Genomic DNA, 12581 nt, shown 5'->3' with positions numbered 1-12581 from the left:
GGTTTTTAATTATTCTGATCTGAATCCATTGCAAGCATTTGTTTTGCATGAAAACCATTCCTTGGGCTAAAAACGGACCCCAAAAGACTGTGAAAATTGATGACTCATCACTAAACCATAGTTTTGTTGGCCGTTTTTTTTTGCCCAAGGAATGTTTTTCATGCAAAACAAATGCTTGCAATGGATTCAGAATAATTACAAACCCCTAGTTTGACCCCTCACATCCCACTTAAAGCAGATTTTTTGGGAGTCATTTGTTCCTTTATAGTATAGCTTATAGTAAGTGAATGACACTTAAAATTACCCTAGCTGTCAAACATTTTCCCAGCCATTTTAAAAAAAGACACCCCTGCCAAATTTGTTTAATAACCCTCCTAGATGACAAATCCATTGAGAACGGACCTTTGCTCTCGTGGTCACGGAACTGTCATTTTTTACCTAACTAACCAGGCCAACTTGGGAACGATGTAAATAGGGAATTAATGCCCCGCCCTTTAAGGCAAACCCATAGGACTCAGAGGATCCGTTTTGACCATCTGTTTGCCTGTGTCCATTTATGCCCATATATGGAGCTATCTGTCTGTCTGTGTCCATTTTATGCCCATATATGGAGATCTCTGTAGGACCCGTTTTGACCATCTGTTTGCTGTGTCCATTTATGCCCATATATGGAGTTATCTGTCGGTCTGCATCCCATATATGGAGATCTCTGTATCTGTCTGTCGGGCGGCCGAGCGTCTAGTCGGGGCCTGGCCTACTCAGGAACGATGTAAATATGGAATGAATGTCCCACCCATTAACACAAATCCCATTATACCGTTTTGACCATCTGTTTGCCTGTGTCCATTTATGCCCATATATGGAGATTTATACCAGTTGTCATAAGACCTGTTTTGACCATATGTTTGCCTTTGTCCATTTATGCCCATATATGGAGATATCTGTATCTGTCTGTCTGCGTCCATTTTATGGGAACAAACAAAATAGCTCGCACTCACTTTCTCTGTAGCTCCAATTATTTTATTTAGCAAACAGCAAAAAATATACGTTTCGACCCCTGAGGTCTTCTTCAGTATGACAGGAAACAGGAAACCAATGTCTTTAAATACATTTGTGTCACTGATAGTCATTAGCCCCACCTGGTGTGTGGGCGCATAACAGTGACAAGTTGGACATGATTTCAAAATAGAACAAAGATTCACAGCAGTTGTATCATTCCAAATTACTGTACATGATTTTCTAGTAATATTTTTTCTTTTTTTCTTTTTTTATAAAAATAAACATTTCCATAATTAAAAACTTTTCAAAGGAGATCAGATCCTGACTTGATTCAACCCTTGTTTATCAAAGCACAAAAATACAAATAGACTCACAGAAATAAACCACCTGTTATTTTCTTTTACAAAAAGGTCTTTTACAAAAAAGGTCTAATGTCAAAGTCCTCGTTTAGACCTATAGGCGCCATTGTTTTCAGATATTCAATCCACCACACTTCTCTCTTAAGAAGGAGATTGTCTATATCCCCTCCCCGTCTTGGAAACTGTACTTTCTCTATTCCTAGATACCTTAGTGATGAGACATTATGGTGTGCTAGTTTAAAATGTGCCGCTACTGGGCTTTTCTCGTCCCCATTCCGAATAGTACTTCTGTGTTCTGCAATGCGGGTCTTTAAGGCCCGTGTAGTTTTTCCAACGTATGCTTTCCCACAGGGACACTTAAGCATATAGATGACATGAGTAGTTGAACAAGTTATTTTACCTCTTATTTTTACCTGTTGACCTGTAGTAGGATGACAGAAGAAGTTACATTTTTCAGTGAAGTGACATTGGGCGCAAGACCCACAACGTCTGTTCCCGTCAGGTAAATCATCTAAAAAGGTTTTTAAAAAAATTATAAAAAAACATTGGCATCTGCTGAGTTCAGATCCAAAGCTAGATAAATCGTTTCAAATTCCCCCCCGTCTTGTATATAGAAGGGCACCGAATATTAGAGACATGGTAGTGAAATCTGACTTGCCTCCCAAGAAAAAACAAACCTTTTTAGATGATTTACCTGACGGGAACAGACGTTGTGGGTCTTGCGCCCAATGTCACTTCACTGAAAAATGTAACTTCTTCTGTCATCCTACTACAGGTCAACAGGTAAAAATAAGAGGTAAAATAACTTGTTCAACTACTCATGTCATCTATATGCTTAAGTGTCCCTGTGGGAAAGCATACGTTAGAAAAACTACACGGGCCTTAAAGACCCGCATTGCAGAACACAGAAGTACTATTCGGAATGGGGACGAGAAAAGCCCAGTAGCGGCACATTTTAAACTAGCACACCATAATGTCTCATCACTAAGGTATCTAGGAATAGAGAAAGTACAGTTTCCAAGACGGGGAGGGGATATAGACAATCTCCTTCTTAAGAGAGAAGTGTGGTGGATTGAATATCTGAAAACAATGGCGCCTATAGGTCTAAACGAGGACTTTGACATTAGACCTTTTTTGTAAAAGACCTTTTTGTAAAAGAAAATAACAGGTGGTTTATTTCTGTGAGTCTATTTGTATTTTTGTGCTTTGATAAACAAGGGTTGAATCAAGTCAGGATCTGATCTCCTTTGAAAAGTTTTTAATTATGGAAATGTTTATTTTTATAAAAAAGAAAAAAACAAAAAATATTACTAGAAAATCATGTACAGTAATTTGGAATGATACAACTGCTGTGAATCTTTGTTCTATTTTGAAATCATGTCTAACTTGTCACTGTTATGCGCCCACACACCAGGTGGGGCTAATGACTATCAGTGACACAAATGTATTTAAAGACATTGGTTTCCTGTTTCCTGTCATACTGAAGAAGACCTCAGGGGTCGAAACGTATATTTTTTGCTGTTTGCTAAATAAAATAATTGGAGCTACAGAGAAAGTGAGTGCGAGCTATTTTGTTTGTTTCTAGTACTACTGCACTGTCAGTTTTTAGCTCAGCACCAAAGACAGGAGGATGTGCGTTACTTTTTCTCTAAATGCGTCCATTTTATGCCCATATATGGAGATCTCTGTATCTGTCTGTTTCCCTTTTATGCCCATACATGGAGATCTCTGTATCTGTCTGTATGTGTCCTTTTATGCCCATATATGAATATCTGTCGCTTTTTGTTTGTTTCTTCTTTAAGAAGAATACGCAGATTTCAGCAGCTAGGTATGCCCATATATGGATCTGTCTGTCGGGTGGCCGAGTGTCTAGTCGGGGACCGGCCTATTCGGGAATGATGTAAATAGGGAATGAATGCCCCACCCTTTAATGCAAACTCCATTCTACCTGTTGTAGATCTGTGACATCAGAACACGTCATACTGATGACATTCAATATGTAACCATGGCATTTTTTGTTGACTCATGTGGCGTACGTGATGTCAGAGTCTTTTATGAAGTGATGTCACAATGAGTCAGCGCTTGCGCCGGTTTCCTCTGAAACAGCCTGATGTCAACAATCAGCTCCGCATACGGTGATTACGAACGTTTTTCGCCGGTACGGGAAAACCGCACGTTGTGTCGGGTCGAGTCCGGGCATGGCACTCCGCGCCACGGCGGAGAACGCGTGTGCCGAATCTGAAGCCGGTGGGACGAACAGTTCTCGAGATACGTGGATTGCATCTACGCATATACGCACGCACGCACGCTCACAGAGATTTGGCGCATTTATTGTAAGATTACACAATATTAAACTGAAGCTTGACTTATGGTAGGTTAAGTGATTTTCTTTGGTTAAAATAATTTATTATAAGAAAATAGTGCTTCAACCTTTTAACAAAAAGAATGTTTGTTTTAACCCAAAAACTATCACTTACCCTACTTTGAAAAATATCGCGAAAAAAATCACAATCGCAATATCTGTCCGAAATATCGCAATGAGATTTGTTCTCTCTAAAAAAAAGATATATATATATATATATATATATATATATATATATATATATATATATATATATATTGCGAGACTAGGTTGGGGGCAACCCATTTCGAACTTTACTCAATGTAATTCCCTGGCATGTGTGGATGTTTGACTAAAACCTTGTTGTTTTTTCTCTCCAGAAGGTGTCTCCTCAAAGAAATGGAGAAGACGCAGGTAAGTGTCCTCGCTGCTCATTGGTTGAAATCTGTCCTCACTGCCCATTGGTTGAAATATGTCCTCACTGCCCATTGGTTGAAATAGAATACATAGAAAACATGGATGTTTCTTTAAAGTTGCGATGCATCCCAACTTTTTCTCATTTCATAATAAGTTCACCCAAAACTAACATTTTTCTCTCGATCAGTCACTGCATGGAGACTAAGCCAATCATTTCTCTTATTATTGGCTTAGGAATGCGAGAAAAAAAAAACATTTGGGGGGTGAACTATCCCTTTAATAAAACCAGGCACATAGCCAACGTTAAGGCAGAAAGGCCACCGCCTTTTTACAGCCTGATCTAAAAAAATAATAGGCCTAACAAAACTGAAGAGATTTCCCCCAATAGCCCAGCTCCTGAAAGAATTGCTCAGCCAGTTCCTTGTCCAGTCACTGGTAGGGGGCCAATTAATCAACTCGCTCATAGGGATGCAAATTAGACTCTTGCTATTGTTTTCATGGGGTGACAGGGCAGGGGGGGGGGGGGGGGGGGGGTTGGGCCCTCACCTGGCTGTACCTGCCAGTTACTCTAGATTTCGGGGGGGATGGCATTTCGCCTGCGGGTATCAAAACAACATCCAAGGGCGGAGCGCTTGTTTTCGGTGGAGATGACGGAGGCGCGCTGGCGCTATATTATAAACACAATCTGATCTGGCTATAATAGCAATCATGACATAAGCTATTTTTTACCAGTAAGACTCCCTAATCGGGAGATAATCGACCGTTGGTCGCTTATCTCCACAAATAGGCCAAAAGTTTGTTTTACCAATTATCAAGACATACGGGCAGTTGACAGTTTGCCATGGTTACAGGTACTCATTGAAGTTGAATCTCCATATATGGAGATAACCTACGCATCACACTAAGTCTGACCTCACCAGCCCATATTTGGGCATGAGCAACTTATGTCTCCATATATGGAGATATGATGACATCACACAGTCCTCAGCCGATGATGTGGCGTGATGTCATACAATACACAAACGAGCCCTACAGTATAAAGGGGCAATTATTGCCAGGAAAGAAGCATTTCTTCGACTCAGACCTTATCGCCAGGGTTGGCTTATAGCAGCTGTCGGTAGGACCATATATGGATTCTGTTAGTGTGGATCTCCTAACAGGGCATCATCTGGGATACAATCCCTTTTATGCCCATATATGGAGATCCCTAACAGAATCCCTTTCATGCCCATATATGGAGATCCCTAACAGAATCCCTTTCATGCCCATATATGGAGATCCCTAACAGAATCCCTTTTATGCCCATATATGGAGATCCCTAACAGCATCCCTTTTATGCCCATATATGGAGATCACTAACAGCTAACAGAATCCCTTTTATGCCCATATATGGAGATCCCTAACAGAATCCCTTTTATGCCCATATATGGAGATCCCTAACAGAATCCCTTTTATGCCCATATATGGAGATCCCTAACAGAATCCCTTTTATGCCCATATATGGAGATCCCTAACAGAATCCCTTGTATGCCCATATATGGAGATCCCTAACAGAATCCCTTTTATGCCCATATATGGAGATCCCTAACAGAATCCCTTTCATGCCCATATATTATGGAGAAATCCCTGCTCTGAGTATCTGACATCAGTGTGATGTCACCTGTTTATGCCCATATATGGAGATCCCTGCTCTGCGTATCTGGTTGCTATGGTAAACAGTTGGTTGCTAGGGTAAAAAAACATGGTTGCTATGGTAAACAGTTGGTTGCTAGGGTAAACAGTTGGTTGCTAGGGTAAAACCATGGTTGCTAAGGTGGTTGCTAACGTACACTAACAGACCAGCAACAATAGACTGTTGCCACAGCAACGTACACAAAGGTTTGTGTACACATGTGGTGTGATGTCATACTGATGCGGAGATATGAGCAGGGCAAAGGTGTGACGTGTGACTGACGGACGGACGGACGGCCGGTGGAGGTTTTCATAGTAAACTGCTCCCTGACGGTCGCAATAATCACTAATTCACTAATTCACTAATTCACTATGAATTGTCTTTAATTATAATTAATAAAGTAAAAAATAATCAAATAACAAGGACAAATTGTTCTGCCAACAACCTTATCAAACCAAAATGCCTAAACTACTGTAAATGTAGGTCTGTTATAACTAACTAACTGATAATGGTTCTTGTAAGTCCCAATTATTAAGTAGAATACTTGACCTTATAAATATAGAATGTTTATAATGTGTTTTCTTGTGTTGTTATGAAACATTGCACGTAGGCCTATTATATTACCTATAACCTATACACGAGTGAGCTCTCTGCACCTCCGCGCGGTCTAGGCGAACACAACGGAGTGCTCCCCCCTGGCTCAGCCAATCACAAGCTTCCACTGCTGGAAGCGGCGATGTTGTTTTGATACACGCATTTCGCCTACCCTGAATCTCATTCCTGAATACACTACTGAATAAAACTACGAGTTTACCTCCTTGTAGTTTTATGTAATGTGTGTGTGTGTGTGTGTGTGTGTGTGTGTGTGTGTGTGTGTGTGTGTGTGTGTGTGTGTGTGTGTGTGTGTGTGTGTGTGTGTGTGTGTGTGTGTGTGTGTGTGTGTGTGTGTGTGTGTGTGTGTGTGTGTGTGTGTGTGTGTGTGTGTGTGTGCGTGCGTGCGTGCGTGCGTGCGTGCGTGCGTGCGTGCGTGCGTGCGTGCGTGCGTGCGTGCGTGCGTGCGTGCGTGCGTGCGTGCGTGCGTGCGTGCGTGCGTGCGTGCGTGCGTGCGTGCGTGCGTGCGTGCGTGCGTGCGTGCGTGCGTGCGTGCGTGCGTGCGTGCGTGCGTGCGTGCGTGCGTGCGTGTACCAGCAGGGAGCGCCGCTGCGCCCGCGTCGTCGCCACGGCAACAGAGAAACGCCAACGGGCACCAAGCGTCACATCCTGTTCCCGGTGCAGACCCCAGCGCCGCTACACTGACCCCTGCTGGCCGGAGGTGGGACAACAGCACTAGTGCTTTGACCAGTTCACCCTGGACCGATCAGTTAGGATATGAGAGAAACACAGATTAAGACATGGGATGCCATTGTTTTGATAATTATTTGGCTATAGTGTGCCACCATTGACTTCTGCTTTATTTTGAAGAGCCCCGGAAACCACGATCGTGTCCATGTTGTGGAAATTTCACGATTTTTAAATGGACGTCAGTTTGTTTACTATCAGTCGCGAAACAAAAATCCTAACCACGGCCCAGTGTCGCGGTGAAAAAGAGCGGCTCTCGGCCTTCTCTGCGTTCGTGGAAGTAGATTCCGACATAAAGCCGAGTGGCATGATGGGATATGTAGTGTTTTCGCTCACCAGCCGCTACCACGGCATCAATTTAGCTTGTAACCATGGCAACAGTTAAAGGACAACTTTGTTTTTTTTTACAACAAGGGTTCATATTTTAGATTATAATTAGAGAAAAGAAAAAGTGAGTGTTAAAATGTTTTCATTTGCTTCATTCTATTGTTTTATCGCGTTTACCGTGCTAAAATGTGGGGCATGCGTACGCATGGGGGCATGCGTACAAGTGGCTAAATATGTCTTTTTAGACACAATAAGCCAGCAGTTTCTTTATTGCTATTTACAGTAACACTTAAGTTACATCCAACCATGAAAGGTTGCGTTGTATCTTGGGAATGGGCTTATTCTGTGTAAAATGACATATTTAGCCACTTGTACGCATGCCCCAACCACTGAAATAAGAATCTTTAAAACAATAGAAAGAAGTAAATGAAATCATTTTAACACTCATCTTTTATATTCTTATATCTAAAATATGACCCCTTGTTGTAAAAAACTAAAGTTGTCCTTTAACTCGTCTGTGGATGAGATAACGGGGCCCTGGCACAGCACGGCCCTGCTCATATCTCCGCCACTGTTGCCCCTATCCATGCCAAACTTTGCACACACACTCCTTGGCTGGCAAACCACAACCTCTTTCTCACATGCTCCTCTTCTGGCGCCACCAAGAGGTTTCTTTTTGCACATTCAACGTTTTCAGGCCAAGGACCCCTTAGTTGAGAGCGAGATGAAGCAGGGACCCCCACAACCTGTTCATAGATTCCATATAGTTTCATTGTTTGACAGCACAATCATCAGTGTATTTTGGATTCATGTCAATTTGTTTTCAGATATTTAACCACTTGAACAGTCAATACTTAATAAACTTGACCTTTCACTCTGTACTTAGTGTGCTCTTTTTCCCCTCTACACCAAACCTCTTTGCCGAAAATAGCTGATCTACAAGCTCACAACGCCTTGCGCTGCGAGGCGTGAGCTTGTAGATTTGCTAATTTTGGCTAAGGTTCTCAGAATATTTAAACTAGGGTTCAAGTGGTTAATATAAAAAAGGAGAAAAAAAGCTTTCTATGACACAAAGATTTAGAGGACCCCCTGTAGTAACTCTTGAGGACCCCCTAGGGGTCCCGGACCCCCTATTGAAGACCCCTGCATTAATGGACACTGTTCCTGCAGATGTTGCCTAAAAATCACGCTCAGCGGGACACAGTATCTCGCAACTCATGTCATCAACATGCATCTGTCCCATTTCCCATAATTCCCTCCTCATAGGCTACGATTGCCTTCTAAGGTTTGCTGGATTGCTCCCTTCTTTGCCCCTACTCCTATCTCCTGTACCTTTTTTGCCCCTAATAGCAGATCTCTGGCACCGTTGCCCCTGTCCTTGCCAGCATACAGTACATGCCACTTAACCCATTTAGGCCTAGAATTATTGACTGCTTTAACCAGTGAAAAATAGCAGATATACAAGCTCACAGCGCGGCACCGCTGCGAGCTTGTAGATCTGCTATTTTTGAAAAAGTCATGAAAATGTGTGCAAATCTTTGAATATATGTATTTTCAAAGCGAACGGTTGTAACTCAAATTCTGCTTCTGGGTGGTCCCTGGAACTAGATATTTTGAGATGCGGGTCCGTGGCCAAATAAATATCATTTTGGGGGTCCTTCACATGAAAATGTTTGAGAACCACTGACATAGTAGTCTCTCAAGAACAGACTAACTGAGCTAACTGAGCTCCAGTTGAGTGAAAAGGACCTTTTCTTTGACGATGGCTGGCCAGATTGCTGACATAGAAACATAGGTTTTTCCAAAAAAACCTTAGACGGATTCAAAAGACACTTATAGAATCGGGTCAAAATTCCCTACTGACTTTGCACACAAATCACGCAAAGCGCTACATAGTATCACTAAACTCATGTTGGCCCAGTTTAGTTATTTATGTCTATAATGTATAATTGAAAATGGTGCAGTTTAAAGCTATACCATGTAACTTTTCCAATAAAACTAATCTTAAAATTGTCCCAACTATTAAATCGCTAAAGTTTTAGACCACCCACTCCGTTAATTTCAGCCTCGAAAGCCTTTTCTTTATATGTTTTTTACTGAGCCAGTGAGCTTTGACAGGGGCTGCATTTCGCGGCAAAATTACGTCATCTGTATACGTTGTCTCCAGATCATACACTACATGCCAATCACAGTGCGGATCATACACTACCGGCCAATCACAGCGCGTCTTGCTGTCTCTTCAGGAAGTAGCTTGCTTCAACAGCAGTGTTTGCGCTGGTGTAGGAGTCTAGCCTGTTACTCCCCAATGCCTGGTCGCTTAGGAACGCGAGACCCCTCTACGGATGCGTATCGGCAAGCTGCAGGCAGTCACGGTGGTTGTGCGGCCCCGCTCCGGTGGTCTGCGGCGACCCCGGGTGAAAAAAGCAATACCGCTACTGACCAGTAGTTGAGCAACTTCCATAGTATAGCTTTAACAGGTCAATTTGTGTATAAATGCAACCTAGCGGTCGCTTATCTCCCAATTAGCGAGTCTTACTGGTACTTTTACTCAAGTAAAACCCGTGACTACTTTTCATCTCGCAGTGAGAACGGAGACTTCGAGGAGGTGATCCAGCTGTCGGACTGCAGTGACACGGCGCCACCACCGGAGGGAGACAGAGCTCCCGCCGTGGCTTTCAGGGAGAACGGCCTCCTCACCCTCACACCTGTGGGAGGACCGGAGGAGCTGTCCACCCAGCGGTCCACCCACCCAGGAGCAGGTAAACCTGTGCTCATGTAGCCCCCATAGTTAGTACTAGCCTGGCATGGCATGAGCTATGTCATCGCAAATGTGCTTCTTTTCTCGGCCTGGGGTCCCTCTCATAGAGTCTCATTACGAGTGATTATTATTTTCTAATTTCCAATCGAATGGCTGCATTTGGAGCGACCCGCCTCACGTCGCTCCTGATTGGGCGAGCTGCTGCTGCACCTTTCACATTTTGAAAATAAACATAGCAGCCACCATAAGAGAATTCACAAATCGCAAATAAAAGCTGCATTAAAGGAGTAGATCACCCCCAAAATGACTTTTTTTCTATTGATTAGTCACGCCATGGAGACTAGAGTTCAATAATATTTTTAGTTTTTTGTCGCATTCCTAAGACAAAGATGTGATAACAATAAATTTACCCCCATTCGTTCCGGATGGGGACCCGTTTCGAAACGGGTCCCCATCCGGAATCAATGGGGGTAAATTTACTCGAATAAATTTGTTGTCTTGTGACAAAAACCCAAAAAATATTATTGAACTCTACTCTCCATGGCGTGGCTAATCAATAGGAAAAAAAAGTCATTTTGGGGGTGATCTACTCCTTTAATGCAGCTTTTATTTGCGATCTGTGAATTCTCTTGGCACGCCGTTCGCAGCTTTGAAACAAAAACATGAAAATCCATTCAGGCGTTGATGAGATGGCTGCCAGAGTAAGCAATCGGAAACAGGATCATGAATCCCAAAATCGGTTATTTCCTGTCTGGACAGGAAACACTTCCGGTCCAGACCGGCACTTAGAAACCCATATTCGTCTTTATTTTATAGTTTTTAATTAAAATCGATCTACATGCTCACAACGCCTCGCAGCGCGAGGCGTTGTGAGCATGTAGATCTGCTATTTTCACAATATTTATCTGCGGAACCGAGTCAGATTAAATGTAATACCTACAATTCCAAGTGCTTGTCAGGGTGGGGGTCCCCAGTTCAAATATGTTTATTTTGGGGGTCATGGCCTAAAAAGGTTTGAGAACCCCTGGTATAGAGCATTAACAATTTCATCCACCAGGGGCATTGACAACTCATTCTTATGACTTCCTATCTAGCCAAGCTTTATAAACTATATATTTTTTAAAGAGAAAACAATAAAGAAATAAAAAATAAGCAAATATTCGACTTCCGTGAACAACGTCGAATAGTGACTTTGATATTCGAATATTCCAATATTTGGTGAATGCCCTATTACCTGCTTAGTGTAAGTCGATTTGGATTAAAGAGCGGCTGCTAAATGCCTAAACTGTAAACTGATGTTTTGTTGCTTCTCCTCCAACCGTCTAGATGGAGTCTGAGGACCCCCGGAGGAACTGAGGGACCACCACCACACCAGGAGAGATGGCTCCTACAGATAGACAGACAGACAGCAGGGGTGTCACACCAAATCCTGGGCCCTGGGTACAAGGATTCACTGCGGGCCGGGCCCCCCATGACTGTTCTTCATAGCCGGAGGTGGTTTAACCCATTTTGACTGGGAACGCATTATTTTGTGCTTTAACTATTGAAAGATAGCAGATATACACGCTCACAGTGCAGCACTGAGTGGCCGTGCTGCGCACTTGTATATCTGCTGTTTTTGAATCGTGAAAAAGTCAAATCCTTCCGAGGTTTGCAAAATTCGAGTTACAAATGTTCTCTTAACTCATCTGGTGCAGATCCCGGACTAGTTCGGCTTTATTTCAATCCAATACAATCTTTTTTTTATTAATTCACTTACCCTGAGCTGCTTGTAGAGTCGTGGGTGGTCCTGGCTCGCTAGCCGCTAGCCAGCTAGCCGTTCTACTCTGTCCGACGATATATTCCATTAAAAATGGTTTAAAATACATTTTTGAGCTCCCCAATGTTCACCCGATGTTCGGCGCCGCTTCCGATGAGTACACGAGTATTCCGATCCCGGAGTAGTCCGGCTTTATTTAATTAAATGAATAAAATGATAAGAGGCCTTCTGAAGCCTGGCTTGATTTTTGTAGCTACTAGCCGAAAGCTAACAACGTCCCGGCCGGCCGTAATTTGCGAACGTAATCGCCAATCTCCGCCTAATCCAATGAAAGGCAGCATCTTTAAAGGCTTATAGCTCCTTTTTGTGTTATAGGAAAGCGGCGCGAGGTTTATTTACGGCTAAATCGCCGAAAAATGATCTTTTAGATGACAAAATGGGAATAGCCATTGTGTTTGCATCTTCATCCGGGACATTTCCATGCTGTGCATGAACGTGAGCACGTCAGGTCCTAGAAGCTGAAGTCCTGGAAGCTAAAGCGCTCGCCTATGAGAGATGCGCTGGCATTCTTTGGCCCCTAGAGGGCGCTGGCGCTCAAAGAGTTAAAAAAA

The 12581-nt window shown here is 42.9% G+C and overlaps 1 protein-coding gene across 2 annotated transcripts in view; it reads left to right on the top strand.

The window, feature by feature from the left end:
- map7b (microtubule-associated protein 7b) overlaps positions 1–11981 on the top strand; it is a 103882-nt gene extending 91901 nt beyond the window's left edge. For both annotated transcript variants that reach the window (XM_080743919.1, XM_080743918.1), the window contains exons 15-18: positions 4080–4113; positions 6977–7100; positions 10037–10212; positions 11538–11981. In XM_080743919.1, coding sequence (XP_080600045.1) covers positions 4080–4113; positions 6977–7100; positions 10037–10212; positions 11538–11548 — 345 coding nt within the window. In that variant the 3' untranslated portion in view covers positions 11549–11981. The remainder of the gene's footprint in view (positions 1–4079; positions 4114–6976; positions 7101–10036; positions 10213–11537) is intronic.
- The last annotated feature ends 600 nt before the right edge of the window (positions 11982–12581 follow it).

The sequence above is a fragment of the Nannobrachium achirus genome (genome assembly GCF_963921795.1).
Source record: "Nannobrachium achirus genome assembly, chromosome: 16".
NCBI classification, from domain to species: domain Eukaryota; kingdom Metazoa; phylum Chordata; class Actinopteri; order Myctophiformes; family Myctophidae; genus Nannobrachium; species Nannobrachium achirus.
Note: the sequence above shows the minus strand (reverse complement) of the source record. Positions and strands in the feature narration are given on the sequence as shown.